The 17,931-nt window shown below is 42.0% G+C and overlaps 1 protein-coding gene across 7 annotated transcripts in view; it reads left to right on the plus strand.

Moving 5' to 3' along the window:
• The window catches only part of dmd (dystrophin), a 350,545-nt gene that overhangs the window by 264,837 nt on the left and 67,777 nt on the right, over positions 1-17,931 (plus strand). For all 7 annotated transcript variants that reach the window (XM_083937926.1, XM_083937922.1, XM_083937924.1 and 4 more), the window contains exons 60-65: positions 2,685-2,857; positions 2,953-3,109; positions 4,925-5,036; positions 7,139-7,407; positions 8,223-8,369; positions 15,985-16,048. In XM_083937926.1, coding sequence (XP_083794052.1) covers positions 2,685-2,857; positions 2,953-3,109; positions 4,925-5,036; positions 7,139-7,407; positions 8,223-8,369; positions 15,985-16,048 — 922 coding nt within the window. The remainder of the gene's footprint in view (positions 1-2,684; positions 2,858-2,952; positions 3,110-4,924; positions 5,037-7,138; positions 7,408-8,222; positions 8,370-15,984; positions 16,049-17,931) is intronic.

The following is a 17,931-nucleotide window of genomic DNA, read 5'->3' on the forward strand; positions in this document are numbered from 1 at the left end:
AAACTATCTTAAAACTACCAGCCAGAGGAACGTCCTTTAACAGAATGTGATCTTCTTTAAGGACATTTTTCATGGCTTTGGCATCAATGAATAATACAACAGGTTAAAAAGACAAGTCATGAATGCTAGGGGGGTTAAATTTCAAATTCAGGCCTCAAACTGTTATTTAAACTCAACCATGTTAGACGTTCAGAGGGGAATTATCCTTTGGTAGAACTGCTCACAGCTTATAGACATCTGAAATATGAAAAGAGAGTTTTTTCAGTTAGGGCTCACAAACCAAAAAGGTTGTGAACCACTGGTTACTCAATTAAAGCATAAATACCTCCAAATTGCAAAGTACGTGAGTAAACGTTTTCATTTTATTTTTTTAACATTACAGTTTATAAAGCCCCAAGTGAAGGAGTTCAAGTACCTCGGGATCTTGTTCACGAGTGAGGGGACGATGGAGCGTGAGTTTGGCCGGAGAATCGGAGCAGCGGGGGCGGTGTTGCAGTCGCTCGACCGCAGCGTTGTGATGAAGGCAAAGCTCTCGATCTACCGGTCAATCTTTGTTCTTACCCTCACCTGTGGTCATGAAAGTTGGGTCATGACCCAAAGAACGAGGTCGTGGGTACAAGCGGCCGAAATATGTTTCCTCAGGAGGGTGGCTGGAGTCTCCCTTAGAGAGAGTGGGAGAAGTTCAGCCATCCGTGAGGAACTCGGAGTAGAGCAGCTGCTCCTTTGCGTAGAAAGGAACCAGTTGAGGTGGTTCGGACATCTAGTAAGGATGCCCCCTGGACACCTCCCTAGGGAGGTGTTCCAGGCACGTCCAGCTGGGAGGAGGCCTCGGGGAAAACCCAGAACTAGGTGGAGAGATTATATCTCCACACTGGCCTGGGAACGCCTCGGGATCCCCCAGTTAGAGCTGATTAATGTGGCCCGGGAAAGGGAAGTTTGGGGTCCCCTGCTAAAGCTGCTGCCCCCGCGACCCGACCCCGGATAAGAGGCTGAAGATGAGATGAGATGAGTGTATAAAGCCTTTATATAATACGTTAAAGTTTGATAAGATGGCGACTCCTGTAGGCAAGTACGAGTGGATCAAGTTGAGAGAACGGACCCCGACGGGTATGCTACGCCACTTTTTATACAGTCTATGTGATGAACGCTGGTTTGAGGCCCCCCCAACAGACTCTAGAATCACCTCTGGGCCCGGGCTACTTTATGCAAATCAACGGCGTCTAGCGAAACTGGCCGCCTTGCAAAACTCCTGAAACTCTAACAGTTATCTTTCTAAAATCAAGACAGATTCGGCAACAGGGAAGAAAATTTTTGCATAAAAATGTTTTCGTAAACATAGTTCGTAAACTATTTTCGCAAAATCAGATGACGTTTCTAAGCAGCCGCCAATAGCACAGGTTGAAACACGGGACCAGACAGGCTACAAGTGAGGTGTTCGTCCAATCAGGTAGACCCCAGTTGGGTGTAGGCTGGTGTAGGTGGTCGTAGCCTGTTTTGTCGGTTTGTCATCGTTTGCAATTGATAACTGCTAGTGACAAGAACATCAAGTGTTTTATACTGGGAAGCAGGAAAACCCCTCACGTGCAAAAACGCCATTATGGACATGTACCATTGGTATTACAAAAATTGAAATGACTTAGGGTCTACTCACTGTTGGCTCAGATGATCCGTGCCATGCCTTTAGCAGCATGTTCCTCCATTTCTCCTTGCCCACTCACAGTACTTCAAAACACCCAGGCCGCAGCACGAGTGCTTCACCCCTGGGAGTTTTTGTTTTGTCAAACTGTCCCTCCTTTTAAATGTCCGTCGCAGGGAACAGTCGTATATAAATAGTCAAAGGACCGCCGTCAATGATCGCGCTCGTGCTCGTACACGTGTGCATCATCGTGCTCGTACATGTGCTATCGAGTTGCGCTGAAGCCCACGTATCTCAACCGGGCTGCGACCGGGAAGTGTACTTGTACTCACATGATCCATCAAACAAGACTTTAGCCGTGTATCGTGCTTGAGCGCGGTACGAACGGTAAGCTTGAGTAGGTCTTCAGTGGAGAGGTAGTAGTGCTCAGGTAAATTGAAAGGCCTCCCATATAAACGTTGCTGGCATTTAATTTGCTGCAGATGCACCAACCGAATTTACAGCTTGAACAAGAAGTGTTCACAGAAATTAAGCTTTAGTCCCTTTTCACTTCACAATGAGTGGTTTAAGTACTTTCTTCCCGTCTAGGGTCTTATCAGGCACTTTAAGAGTTTCTGTAACGGCTTGCCTGTAGGAAAAATGTACACAGGTGGAGCGGGCGCTGTCAAAGCTACCAGCTGATTCCAAGCTGACTAACGCATCCTGACATTTCAGTGCTGCAGTCGGTGCGTTATGGCTCAATCGTGGCGGTTGCTGCTTTTAGAAAGTAAATCACTCTCTCAGATCCTGATCCCATTACTGAGCACTCGAGCAGTGAAAAAGTGAATTCCTGAAAGATGGCCGCTATTACTAACAAAATGAAGTATGTGCTTTAACAGAATTTACTGCTCTTGCTTTATTTCCACTGAATCATACTCTCTGTGTGTGTGTGTGTGTGTGTGTGTGTGTGTGTGTGTGTGTGTGTGTGTGTGTGTGTGTGTGTGTGTGTGTGTGTGTGTGTGTGTGTGTGTGTGTGTGTGTGTGTGTGTGTGTGTGTGTGTGTTACCAGGACCTCCAAGCAGAGATTGACAGCCAAACAGAGCTGTATCACTCCTTAGATGAGAACGGGCAGAGAATTGTGACCTCGCTGGGGGACTCCGAAGACGGCGCGTTGCTCCAGAGACGTCTGGTCAACATGAACCAGCGCTGGATCGACCTGCGCAACAAGACCCTCAGCATGAGGTGAGGGGAAGCTCAGGCTCAGTCTTTTCTTCCGGGGAAATCATGTTTCGAGTGTTTACATAGGGCGAGAAACAAGTCTGTTTTTGTGTTTCAAGGGCCCACCTGGACTCTGAGATGGCCCCGTGGAAAAGGCTCCACATGTCGCTGCAGGAGCTGCTGAACTGGCTGAGGCTTAAAAGTCAACAGCTAGAGAAGGAGCCGCCAGTAGGGGGTGATGTCCCTACCGTGCAGACACAGCTGGACACACACCGGGTAAATGAAAATACACACAGACAGACACACTGTGACATTTTACTGATTCTCAATTAAGCACACGCACTTTGTCTGCCCTTCCACGCTGTTACCAAGAAGAGCGTAGTACAGCATAGACATCTGACCTCATCGGGCCACAGCAACAAGGGATCTAATTTGTAGTTATCTTTATTATTTGGAATCTGTGGAAGAGTGACATAAATTGCGGGAAATACTTAATATATACCCGTGGAGCCTCCACCTCAGCACTAGTGCAGTATCAACCAATAAAATGATACTTTCATAATAAAAACCTTTTGTGGTTTCATCGCAAAAGCAGTCTTTTACTTTTCAAAGCAGACTTTATGTCTCTCTGGCTAACATTATGCAAATCAAAGGCTCAGAATAAACGGAAAATAAAGTCATATATATTAAATGAAAAACCCTTTTTATGCAGCATTTTATGCAAAAAGAGATTGGCTTTGCTGATTTGGTCATATCATGTATAAAACTTCAATGAGTCTGCAAAATGAGTACGTACAGATATGCTTTAGGAAAAGGCTTTTAGTCCAAGTATTTCTTAATAAATGTAGATGGGTTTTAGTTTGAGGGGCCACTCAGATACAGGGACTAATCTAAGAGTGGCAGTGTTTGTGCATTATGCTACCCATACACAGAATACATGCAAACTATCCAACAACAACTTTTTGGACATGTCTTTTATCATGATTATGTAAAACACTAGAATAAGTATCTTATTGTTGTACTCCTGTGCTTGTTTTATGCATCTCTGCAGCAGGGGCTCTTGTGCTATTTTATCTTAGGACCCAAAATCGAAGTTCATGAATGCGTAAATGACCGCCTACATCAACCTATTCCTAACCTATTAAAGGGGACCTATTTCTCTTTTTCTTATTTTCTATTATCCTGTGTCACTATGTCGGATGTTCATATCAATATGTCAACGTATGTAAAACTAATCCATGTGAGCAAAAACCTTCTTCTTCTTCCTTTATCCTGTTGATCCTGAAGTGATGTAGTTCAACAGGGAGTGTAAAACAAAATACTGGAGGTGTAAATCAAAACACTATTTCTCTAACTTTGAATCGCATGAATCCGAAAACTTTTTCTCGTAGATTTGCGACTTTTTAATCTAAAAAATCTGCGACTTTTTTCTTGTAGATTTGCGACTTTTTAATCTCGTAAATCTGAAACTGTTTCTCGTAGATTTGCGACTTTTTAATCTCGTAAATCTGCAACTTTTTCTCGTAGATTTACTTATTTTTAATCTTGTAAATCTGCAACTTTATTCTCGAAATATTGCCCCCCTCTCCCGGGTCCGTCATTTTTGGGCCCCATTACGCCGTCGTTGATTTCAGACTATTCAGGGCTCTCGTCTGTAAATCAATGCATAGGATCCATACTAAAAGTGTACGTGTGCACAAAAGCCGAAAACGGCATGTGCAAAAATACATCTGATTTAAATACATATTGGAAATCCCGGCTTGGCTCTTTCCGGAGGGGGGCTTAAAGAAATAAGCGTCTCAGACAGAGGGTAAATACAGGTGCGGTAGCAATGGGCAGCATGAGAAAAATGATTTGTTTTCTGTATATATTAAAATATGTAAACATGTTCTACTAGAAACCCAAGATACAAGAATGAACCTCAAAATTAGCATATGTCCCCTTTAAAATACTTGATCATGTCACAAACCTTTATATTTTCTGATAGTGACACTGTTGTGTGCACATGTTTGTGTGTGTGCGTGTGTGTGTGTGTGTGCGTGTGTGTGCGTGTGTGTGTGCGCGTGTGTGTGTGTGTGTGTGTGTTTACAGGGCTTCAGGAGGGACTTGAGAGCTAAGGAGCCAAATGTGACCAAGGCTCTGGACGATGTGGGAGTTTTTCTGTCTGAGCTGCCCAGAGACACACCATCACCAGAGCAGAGAGGTAACAAACACACACACACACACACACACACACACACTCACCTTTGGATTCATTCCTGATAAATCTGGTAGGCTCTCCATTTTTCATACAGGGGTTGTATGGATAGATTGGATATTTTGAAATAGGATTGTATGAGGTACTTATCCAATGTCAGTGTATTACCCACAGTAGATGGCGGTTGGCAGAATTGCACTTCTTCGTAGGAATATGGAAGTTCTATGGTTGAGAAAAAGTAGTGCCAGAGGAAAGGGTTGTCAGTACCTCATACAACCCCACTTCAAAATATCTAAACTATCCCTTTAAGATTGCCCCCCTTCAGTTCCTCTCTAGCTCCTCCGTTTTGAAAACTCAATATGCACACAGTAAATCTGTCAGCAGCCCCGCCTGTCACCTACTGACAGAATCTGTGTAGCAGATAAAAGAACCCTGCTTTACCCGGCCTACGTATACAGCGCATCCCATGTTTTTTGACGCTTAGAAAGCTGTTCTGTCTCTGGGATTTGACCTTCTAAATCGGCACAGTGCTTCTGAATGTATGGCATTTTGCTTGGTTTAAATTCAGTTGGCTTTCCTTGAAGAGAACCTGTGTCTCCACAAAACAGCCTGAGTGGTTTGACATATAAGTGAGGCAGTCTTCTCAGGAGCCGGTTTCATTGTTACAGCTAATGCATGTGCTTTTGGTTGCTTTAAAAGAGGTAGCAGGCTGTTAAGCTCACTGCAGGAGTGCTGTTTCTTCTTCTAAGGATGACATTTCCTCCTTTTCTCTTAATTAGAGCCCAAACACAAAAGTGCCAGCTGCCATCTTGGATTTTGTCTGTAATTTTCATTTTACTTAGACGTTTGAGGACAGGACTCAGGAAATGTTGCAACCATGTTCAAACTAGTAATTATTTTTGTTTTGATGTTGCAATTTTGCTCGGTTGGGGCACATATACTCATATATATATATATATGAGTATATGTGCCCCAGCCTTTTAACGTCAAACATGCGTTAAAAGGCTAAAAAGAATTGGCGGGAGCTATATATATATGTATATATATATACATATATATACATATAGATAGCTCCTGCCAATTCCTTTTAGCCTTTTAACGCATGTTTGATGTCCTTAATAAATGAAACATGGCACACATCATAACCTGTGAACGATATCTCCACTATGTGCTATAGAGACTGCTATAGGGATCTCTGTAGCGCCCCCTACTGCATGAAAGGCCTTAGTTGGGGCTCAGTTGCTCTGATAGTCATGAAATGTTGTACTTACATAGCTATCATCATTTCTGACACATTTTACATTGGCTTTCATTAGCTCTGCCCAACCGGAAATCGGCCATTTTGAGTTTTCTGTGTTTTTCATATATGCACATTTTCTCACACTCCTCAGCATTCATTTCAAGCGTATAACCCTCTAACTGATGTGATGCTAAATTGTGAAGGAATAGTCAAAAGCCTGATCAATGGGTCATGTGACAACACATCATGTTTCGCCATGACAAATTGTTCTTAAAACCTGACTCCACATAGTCCAATCTGCCACATACTGCCTTTTACTTGCTGTAAAGGAGTCCAGGACTGAAGCTATCTACATGCCCATATTAAGCCATAGCCATAGCCAGGAAATGAACAGCTGCATCAGCCGGTCACCCATCATTACTCTTGATGAGCGGCAATGTGCGAGGGCCTGTTCATCGCTACTTGCAGCTTTAATTAGGACTCGACACAGATTCTAGGTAGAATTAAAATGATTAATTTCATCTACATTTATTCCCACAATCCCACCAATCAGAATTAAGCAATGTTCCAATCGGAAAGGGCTTGTTAGTTTAACAGAGCTTCTTAGCTGAAAACAAGCTTCCTGTCAGTATAAAACAGTATCGTCTGCATAAAGATGAGATAAATCTCATTTATGTACGTAATTGGTGAAAAGAACAGGACCCAGAATGGAAACCAGTGATCATAATTAACTGTACCAAAAGCTTTGGATTAATCCCAAGATAAGGAGATACACAAGGTTATCTTATTTGTTATTATTTTCCACAGGTATTCGTTGAATATTAGACGTAATATTCGGGTTTTCATTGCTTCTTTCCACAACCCTCAGATATCAGCCCGGAGGAGCGTGCCCAGAACGTGGGGCGAGTGCTACGCAAAGAAGCAGATGACGTAGTGACCAAGTGGGACAGGCTCAATGTTGACTCCGCTGACTGGCAGAGAAGGCTGGAGCTGGCTCTGGATCGGCTGATGGAGCTCCAGGAGGCGGAGGACCTGCTGGACGGACAGCTGAGGCAGGCTGAAATGGTGAAGGAGGCATGGGAACCTGTTGGTGACCTGCTGATCGACTCCCTGCCAGAGCATATCGACAGAGTCAAGGTAAGACTGAGTGACCCTCACTTTAAATTTAGCCGTATATAGTTTTTACCCCTTGGTATATTTAGTCTAAGTAAGTAAGATCATGGGGACTTTTCATAATCTTAGCAGTATCGCATGGTTTTTAAAATTTAAATTCATGTTGGGAAATTTTAATTTGAAAAGAGCCAGGCTAGGTGGAGAGTAGCTCCTTATACGTCAAAATGAAATTGTTATAGCCAAGTTTTAACTTTGAATACCAGTAATAATAACACAATATGTAGAATTCTTAGAATACTTAAAGAATAGAATAAAAAAAGAAAAACACTACTAAATACCCATATTTATTTGTTTTCAGTTGAAACAAATGTTTTTTGGGGTTGATTTTGGGTGTACGAAATATATGGTGGTCTTCTCCCTGGCATTCCTTTTTGTTTGCAGTAAATATGCTACGGTCTAATTAATTTGATAGTACTTAATGGGTGTTAAAATGCTCCCACAGCACCTTTAAAGCCATATGTCACAGCCACAGATGGGCATTACCTTGTTAATCTGCATGCATCCGCGCTGAAGTGGAAGACATAGAAGAATTGCATCTATCAGCCGTTAATGTTACACTGGTAGCAATGTTGCATTTATCACACTTGAGCCTGTCAGTGTTTTCCGCACATCAGCAAACATTAAACAAGCAGAAGAAGTGGGGTTTACATGATGGATGCATCTGTTTCTCACTGTTGGAGCAGTTTAGGTGAGAACCAAGGACCACTAACAACTTGTCCTGACCGACCTCTCAACAATACATCATAATGCAGATATACTGAACATTTACTTTGTTGCAGGAGTTCCAGGAAGAGATTGCTCCGATTAAGGATGATGTCATTCACATGAATCAGTTGGCGTCCACTTTCGGTCCACACGACATCCAGCTGTCACCTAGCAACCTGGAACAAATCGAAGATCTCAACACGCGCTGGAGGTTGCTCCAGGTACACACATACACACACCCTTATTCAGGTATGGAAACGTTGGATATTGCCTGCAGATATGTACATACTGTATACTGTACATACATTCATCTGCAGGTTTCCACAACTTTGAGGTTCTTTCACAATTCTTCAGCCAGCTGTGGTGTGTGAGTCACCATGCAGTGATTGAGTGAGCTGTCACAGCATAATCGCCACTTTATGTAATGACAGTGAAACTGTCTGATGCATCCGATGTGTGGGAGATGTCTTTGTTTTTGTACGGCTCAATGCAATTTGGGATGCCTTTCATGTTGAAATTTTCAGAAAATATTCACATACCTTTGTTCTAAGTTTGGACGACGCCACGATGCCTTCCACTTTTCTCCCACTTGTGTTTGTGTTGTGTCTGTCCTTGGCTAAAAAAAAGACATTACCTTCCATAACATAAACTCAAGGGACAATTATCCCAGAGAGGAAGACAAGCTTTCTCTTCTGGCTCTAGCATGTGTTTTCTTCCGGTCCAGCATGCCGCTGCATAAGAAGAGAGTATAATTAGTCAGCAGGTAACATCCACAGAATAAAGTGGGTGCTCAAAAGGAACCCAAATTCATGGCAAGGGGCACAAAGGCTTACCAGTTGGCATTTGGAGCAAGAGGCACACCAGCTATGTACATCTCTTTGAATGCAAAGCCAATAGAATCGAGTCATTAGCCAGTGTAGTTTTTGTCATACCCCATGTAACCAGCCATTGGATTGTAATGAACTGCCTGGAAAACCATTTGCCAGTGGCATTTTGGTACCGGCAACTGGGTGATTGCATCAATAGTCTGAGTTTCAGGGCTCGCTCTGTAGAGCCTATCCCTAACCAATGAAAAGTGTGGGTATGTCTGTACTGCGTCAGGGCGCACATGACCACCAATCTGTATCACTTGGTCGATGGCAGAGCACATAGAATCATTACAAGACCGCTGAAGTGGAAAATCTTCGATGGAGTGTAGTTCAGAAACCTGCAGAGCCAGATATCACATTTGGTCATGAACGCACACCCACACCCTCTTTGTACCGCCCCACTAACACCACTTGAACATGTCGAGAAATCCAAAGCATGACCTGCTTGTATAGTTGCAGTTGCTTAACTATGATAGGGCAATAGTGATAATAAAGTTGTTATGACCTGTTGACAACAATGCCTTACAACCAGAATGTCAAACAAAGTTTTCAATTGACCTTACATGTAAAAAAAAAAGAAAAAAAAAAAGAGTGTAACTGTTAGTAGGGCTGCCGCGATCAGTCATCATAATTGATGACGTTTTGTGTCGACATCAATATTGTGAGTCATCTTTTTTCTTTTTTTTTACTTTTGTGTTTCTCCTATATTCATCCTGCAGCGGCGGGGCTGATGAGTGCTGTGTTATTCTGTGGGAAACACACACACACCATGTGTTGGTGATCAGAGGCATCCCAGGGTGTGGCTCCGTCAGTCTCTATAAACCCAGTGTCAGCCATGCTGGAAGTCAGACAGTGATTATTACCGGGGGTGACAGATAAAGTCAATCAGCTGCCAGAGAGACCAACTAATGCAGAGGAGTCCCTGGCTGAGATGGGCACTGGGGTGACACCATAGTGGCGGAGCCAGACAGCCAGTCCCTCTGAAGTTAGCACCTGACCAGATGCTTACATACACACACACAGACACACACACACACACACACGCGCACACACACACACACACACACACACACACACACACACACACACACACACACACACACACACACACACACACACACACACACAAACATGATGAAGACAGACAGCAGGAGAGGGAAAAAGAAAGATATACAAAGAAGTGAATAAAAAGTGGTATAACATCCTATCAAAAACTCTTTTCTGCCTTATATGAATATAATATATATTTTCCGGCTCACGTTTTACTTACCATGAGGAATGATTTTTATTATTTTCTTCGTCTTCAGTTTTGGTGAGTCTTGACTGGTGAATGTGCTCTGTTGATCAACAGCAATTTAGTCCAAAATAGAGGAAAGCTATCGTACGATATTTGCCGTGTTGCACCATTTGCTTATCCCACTTCTAAACTGTCAAAGTCGCATTGTTGCTGTACAGGAAGAATGCCCGTGTTGGTCCGAAACTACCATGCACGAGATAGGACTTTTGGACGTCTGCCAGAAAACAGGTTTCAAGATGTTGATGGTTGATTTTGTAGTGATACAACAAAGAAGAAAAAAAAAAAGAAGGGTTAGGGGGTGTCGCCATTTTCACACAGTCTTTGTTCGTTATTACAGCGACCCCTCCGCCAGGTTTTACCTCAATGCCTGTCTTGCGCTCTCATTGGCCCTGACGGACTCCCAATCAGATCGCTAGATATCCGCGTTTGTGAGGAAATAACAAACGTTTTGGCTCACATTTCTTTTAACAATTAACACGTTGTGTTTGAGGGCAATTTCCCTCTGACCTGGGGTTTTTGTCGGGGAACTCCACAAACTGCTTGGAGTAGTCGATGGAAATCAGGGCTAAAGTCCTGTAGTAGAACTAGCTATTAGTTTACCTCCTCTGTCAGAGTATACACTGCTCTACAAAAGAGGAATGGCTTTAAGACACTTAAGAGAGAGGAGTTGACAGTGCAAATACCATTTTCTGAATAAACTGTGTGAACTTATTGGCCCATTAGCTACAAAATGAACAACCTTGCTAACTGAAAGTTAGTAAGCAGTTAGCAAGCTTGTTTTTGAGCATCTTCAATAAGACTCTTAATTGAATGAAATTATGTATAAAATACCTGGGGAAAGCAAACGGCACAGTGCAGAAAAAACTAGAAAGAAGCTCAGAGAGCTTTTGTGACTGACTAGTGCTAGCTTTCCTGGATGGCTAGCAGGTAAGTGGTTAGCTTACTAGCTGCAGTAGTTTAGCTGCGGCACCTTCTCGTATGTTTCTGCCTGGAGCTCTGTTAAATTTCAGAGCATGTTTGACTCAAAAGAGAATTGGTATAGTCTTTTATTTTTTTGCAAGTAGGAGTAAAAGTGAAGGATTTTTGCTTTCATCTTTCACTTAAGGGAGCTTGATAAATACCGCCATTGGTTAGAAACGGCAAGAAACTTGTTTCATGTTCCCTCAGGAAAGGATTAATCTCTATAATATGCATGAGCTCATTTTAAATGGTAAGTGTTTCATTTAGACAGAAAAGAGGATTTCAACTGCCAGTTTTTGAAAAGTCAGTTTCCATTGCAGGTGGTTGACTGGGAGTGGAATGTTTGCCCAGGAATTTTGGCATCACTTTTAATAGCAGGGCGATGGATAGAAATGTGTGTGTGTGTGTGTGTGTGTGTGTGTGTGTGTGTGTGTGTGTGTGTGTGTGTGTGTGTGTGTGTGTGTGTGTGTGTGTGTGTGTGTGTGTGTGTGTGTGTGTGTGTGTGTGTGTGTGTGTGTATGTCTGTCTGTGTGTCTGTTTGTCTTTCTGTCTGTCTGTCTGACTGACTGACTGACTGACTGACTGACTGTCTTTCTGTCTGTCTGTCGGTCTGCTTGCAACGTGCATATGTGATTGCGTCCAATGTGTTTGTGCTTCCATGTTTTCGGCTTTAGTCAATAATTTAGGCGAGTGCTTATGTTTGTGCATTTGTTGTTTGTGTGTGGTACCTGCACATTCAGGTCACTTTAGTCTGTTCACCGTGTTCTGTCGTGCCTAAAAGATCACGCTGATTGGTGGGCATGGGGACATAGTGCACTCTGAGTAATTTTCGACAGATTCCTCCTCAACAATCCACTCCTCTCGTTTGTACAATTCTAATTAGGTTACCGTGGATACGGGGAAAAGCAACTCAGGCAGAAATGGATTGGGTGAGGTGGACTCAAAGGTAATTTCATCATTTGGTTTCATTTCACGTCAAATTTCACGCCCTCTCACCACCAAAAGAAAGAAAGACTGCTCATGTCTTCATCTTCATCTGTTCTTCATGCCATCTGTTCTTCGTCATAGCATGAATCACACACGCGAATAAACCTCGCCTCCCTTCCAGGTTGTGGATGAAAGGTTGGATGTTTAATCAGTCAATCTGTCCACTCAGAGTATCAGTAATGACCACATGGCAGTCCTTCAGCCAAAGACTTCTATCAAAGGGGAAGTTGAGACGCCTTTAAGCTTTTAGTGATTCACTTTTTTACCTACTGAAGAAAAATCTGTCGCTAATCAGCATTTGCCAAAGCTCTGCATGCTGGCTAGAGCTGCATGTGTTGCCTGGGAACATGAGATCATTGGACATTGTGTCAGGAAGCATCAGTTATTATAGACACGCAAGTATTGGTACCAGACTTAAATCATGCCTGTGTTAGCTGTCTTCTTTTGTGAGTCACGCATCAGATTAAAAAGGCTTAATGGAGGAAGCAGATCTTGTGAAATTGTATAGTTTATGCAGAAATTGTATTTAAATATGAGCTGGCAACGAGCAATAGACCTTCAGAACTCAAGGGGCAGTACCAACGCATGCATTTAAAATGGCACCGCAAGCAATTCAATAGCACTACGACAGAATATAACCAATCCAAGCAACGAACAAGGTCACACATCTAGCCGACTTGGACAGTGCATCACTGTCTTCATCGTTAAGCCCTTCCATGACAGATAGTACGGGTTGATTGGTGATTCCTGATTTTCTGATATAGTTAATAGGCTCTAACGGTAGGTGCCCAGAGGCAGTGGCAGAAAATGGATAAGGACAACAGTTAACAAAATCGACATGATCAACATGGAAATAAAAAAGCAACTGGACATCTTCAAATCCCAATCACGATTGGACCAGAACATGGAGGAGGTTATAAACAAACATTCGACAGGAGTTCGACATTATGAAACGACAACAAATAGAAAAACTCAACAAACTCATGAAAAGTTTGGCGTCAGCGACTGACAAACATAATTTGTCATAATTAATAACAATTACTTTTCAAGTGCTATAAGTCTGCTGCCTGTTAATGACCCCGGAAATTATTTCAGATTCTAATTATAGCTCGGAACATGGGCAGGTAGCCAGGCTAGGCTAACGTTACTTACATGTTAAGGTGGTAGGTCATGTTCGTTGTGGATGAGTGATAGTTTTTCCTGAAAAGTTTGCTTGTGACCTTCTTGGGGTCATCCTTGTTCTTTTAAAAGTGATCCCATATTTATACGTCTTTCCCGACATTAATTATTAACTGTCTGACCACGATGTACAGCCAAGAGAGCTGCCATGTTAAAAAAAAAACACTGACATTGAGTGAGTGTCACAACTCCCTGTATCTGGCCCTTCAAATTAAAAGCCCTCTAGGCTTTTAAGCCCAATACTAGCCGCCAGTCACAGATTTTCACTTAAATTTGACAAAACACTGCTCCAAATGTTTTTGTTTTTTTTCCTGCGACCAATCGACCAATGACAATTTGGTAGGCTAAGGATTTTTTTGTCCACCAGTGCTCGGTCTTTGGAGGCAGCCCTACAAAACACGCCCCCTCGGACACAGAAAAGGCAGTATTATCAAGAGGCCAAAACTTTGCAATCACACCAGAAACAATACCGCACAGAGAATACAATCTAGCAACAGAACTGGCATGCCATAAACTCCAAGACCAAGGACAGAAAGCCGGCCTCCGAAACACCATTGCAGGTATTCTCAAAGCATCTAAACCTCCACAAAGCAATGTAACGATAAAGGAAAGAAAAGCAATAAATTCTCTTAAAACGAACACCATCACCATACTACCAGCTGAGAAAGGACGCACAACAGTCGCAATGGATGCAGACACATACCATAAACAGATGGAAACCATGCTACAAGACAACAACACAGACAAAATACTGAAGGAGGACCCCGCAGAAGAAAAGAAAAAGACATTAAAGGCACTACTCAAACCATTACTGTAATCCCACAAGATAACACGGGACATCTACAACCATCACGTCATCCCACGGATATATAGAGCTCCAAAAATACATAAAAAAGACACACCTCTGCGTCCAATAGTTGAGCTTAGGATCACCCACGTACAAATCTAACGAAAGCGCCAGTTGAAATCATGGGCCCATTGCTCGGAAGAACAGAACGCCGCTGCAAAAACTCACAACAACTGGCACAAGAAATCAAGAACAAACTGTGGAGAAGGACGAAATCTTTATACATTTATACATTTACACATTTATACGCAGACACTGAATGCTGTATTTCCAGCGGCCAAAATGTTCCAGTTAAGTGTGATGGAGAGAGTCAAAGTCTTTGACCCAGACATCCCGACTGACAGGTGGTTGTTCAGCCCCGCCCTAAAGCATCAACTGCTTCATGATCTGTTTTACTCTAAATGAGATCACAATTTACTCAATAAACGGTCCGCTGTAATGGAGAAGACTTGAAACTAGAGATTAAGACAATAAACTGTACGAATGAAGGTTTAGGCGCACACCCGTAAGCACGTCTGTCCACATCTTATTATACCGTCTATGGTCATAACACATAACAAAACATGTCCACTATGAAACTAAGACTCTGTTATGTGTAAACATACTGTGAAAGTCCCAAAATGTTTTCATCTCATTTCTCACATTGCCCGTTTGTACCGGTCTATGTCTGCACTCATCTGAACTGCACTGCACTGCAGCCACTGCAGCCAGTAAAATGAACACAGTATGGCATTCACACAGAGCTCAGGTCAAATGAAAGGAGAAACATCTGTATCACACGATGTAATATTATTCAAGTGCCTTGGTTAATTAATAAAGACATGCTAGGACAGCAGTGGTATAGCCACAGCGTTAATTCGATCCAATTCTGAACAATAAAGAATAACAACATTTCAGATTAAATCAAGTATTGATAACTTGTTCTCTAATTTTGGTCTCCATTGTATATAGCACCACATCCCGCTTTACTATAAAAGAAGACATAATATGGGAACTTTAAAATTTGTTAATGGATGTAAATCAGTGACATCGTTACATTTGTGACTTTGTATTGTCCACAGCCCCTTTAAAGCAAATCCATGATCGTTTTCTAACAAGTATTTCTGTTGCCTAAACCTAACCAAGCCTTACAGTAAGCACTTAACCACGTGATTCAGATGGCCACTGAGGGCATGTGTAACGGTCACATATTTAAAACTGCCATGTCACAACATTAAATTAAACGGTTATGTATGTTGTTTTGGGATTAATTGGCAATAGACCTGGTGTGTCGTGTTGGTACTAGGACATGGTGAAATAGGGGTTCCCTGGGATAAATGACAATCTACGAGTTAGCAGTCTAGAGGGGAATCCATGAGTCAGGAGAGAAGTATGTGCACACCCCTTGGCTTAGCCCCTGCCTCACTGTGTGTACCTACCGGGCCAGTTATGCGTAACTATTTCAACTGCATAGATAGATAGTTCATTTAGAGACTCACAGGAGCCTGCATCCTCCTCTATTCGTGTCCTCTCGCTGTCTGCCTATCCTTGTACTTTTACTTATTGTTCCTTCTCTGAGTAAATCATGTGTCATGTCACAGTATCACACAAGCTATTCATTATTTTTAGGAGGCATAAGGGCTGGAAGTTTTCCCGGCTGCCTATCTATCAGTCTGCCCGTCTAAATGCATTTCTTTTTCTCCATCTTTCTCCGTCAGATCTCCATCAACGAACATCTAAAGCAGCTGACAGACGCTCACAGGGACTTTGGCCTTCTGCATGGTGAGTAAAACACACTCACAAATGTGCACAGACACCTACCCGCATACATCAGACTGCTGACAGTTGACGAGATACTTGGCATCTCACTCAGTAGCGTTCAATAAGTGACGTGTTGGCGTGCAAGAGGGAGTGACACAGCACCTGACTGTCAACAGGTCACAGAATAACTAAATAAATGAAGAGGGAAAGAGCACATACAGACGTCATCTCTTTCATCTGTATTGATCTGTTTATGCAACTTGTTTATTTTAGTTTTATCACTGAATTTCTACATGACCCAGTGCTCAACCCAATATGACTGAGGGTTGTATCTGCATCACAGTTGTTGTATTGAATGAAAGAGTTCGGGACGTGTCTTTTTCTTCAGCCTTTTCAAAATAAAAAAAATGCAAAATTGGAATGAAGGAATTTGACAGCGCGTTTGTCATCTCTGACATAAGCCTCAAATGTAATCACTAATTATTTACTGCTAAACTAGTATTACTTTCAGGCCAAGAAGCATAAAACTACCAAACAACATTACAGGTTAAAGTTAGAATCTGTAGGATTTCATCTAGTTAATTGTCTGTTAAGTTTCTATCTATCAAAGAGTGACTTAAAACAATGGCGATTGATCATATGACCCACTCATGAAAGTCCGTGGCGACATTCCCACGCAAAATTCAAATTGTAATCAGAAATCAGGAACTTCCAGATTCTGCATCAGGCTTGTAGTAAGGGCAGAAATGTAATAGGAACATGTGTGTGTGTGTGTGTGTGTTTGTGTGTGTGTGTGTATAAGAGGGTGACATTTAGGGGACGGACCGGAAGTAGAGAGGTGAATGTGTATCAATAAAGTTTACAAAAGAGCAAAAAAAATAAAATGTTGAGTCTAAAAGTCTGCTTATGAGAAGTTTACACTCCAGCAACCCTAAACACTGTAACATAGTCCTCATCCTACAAACTTTTTCTGTTGCAAAAGTGAAACGTAATGTACGACAAAACAACAAAAACAATAAAACAGAAACCTAATCTTTGAATTGGTCTTTTAACTGCTTCTTTATAGTGAAAATCTAAACCGGGTATAAAAATACTATTATACAGTATTTATCCTACATTTTCTGGATTAAACTAGCTACCCCTCACTACAAGAATCCATGTATCACCATTTAGTTAAATTTATTCTCAGTAGAGTTTCAGTAAGTTAAGCATACTCATTTAGCATTTATGTGCCTTTAAGTGCATATGTAAAACCCAAAGTTCTTGCTTTAAAACGGGTTAGTTGGAGTCAGAGCACTAATATGAATTAGCATGCTAGCTAGTGTCATAGACTGTATATAACAGTGGATGATGTTGCTTTCCTTCATCCGACCGTACAAAAGTGAAGCCAAAATATCTCGACGGCTGTCAATCGTGATGTTTCAACTCATTTTTTTGGCATCAGATAACTAATTAACACCAAATGGACGAGAAAACAAACACCTGAACAAACGTCAGCGTGATACAAACTATCTATCTATATTCTCTTTGTGAAAAATGTATTTGAGGTTTACTTTAGTTTTGAGTTTAGTGGCAATACTTACTGTATGACCTATACTGCAGCCAGCCACCAGGGGGCGATCGATATGCTCGAACTTCACTCTCAGGGAGCTGTCAAGCCCTCCATGGTTATATACAGTCTATGGCTAAAGCTGCTAGCTATTGTCATCCATTAACTTTAAAAAAAACATTATTCAGTATATTTTGTACAGTTGGAGTTTTTTTTTACAGTGCATTTATGTTTTTAAGTAAATTAAAGTTGCTGTACTCGATACTCTGAACATTACAGTTTTTCTCATTTGCTTGAGCACATTTGTCCACTCAGAAATAACATTTTCAAAACAGCTGACACACTGGCCCAGATG

The sequence above is a fragment of the Echiichthys vipera genome (genome assembly GCF_963691815.1).
Source record: "Echiichthys vipera genome assembly, chromosome: 23".
Lineage (NCBI taxonomy): Eukaryota > Metazoa > Chordata > Actinopteri > Perciformes > Trachinidae > Echiichthys > Echiichthys vipera.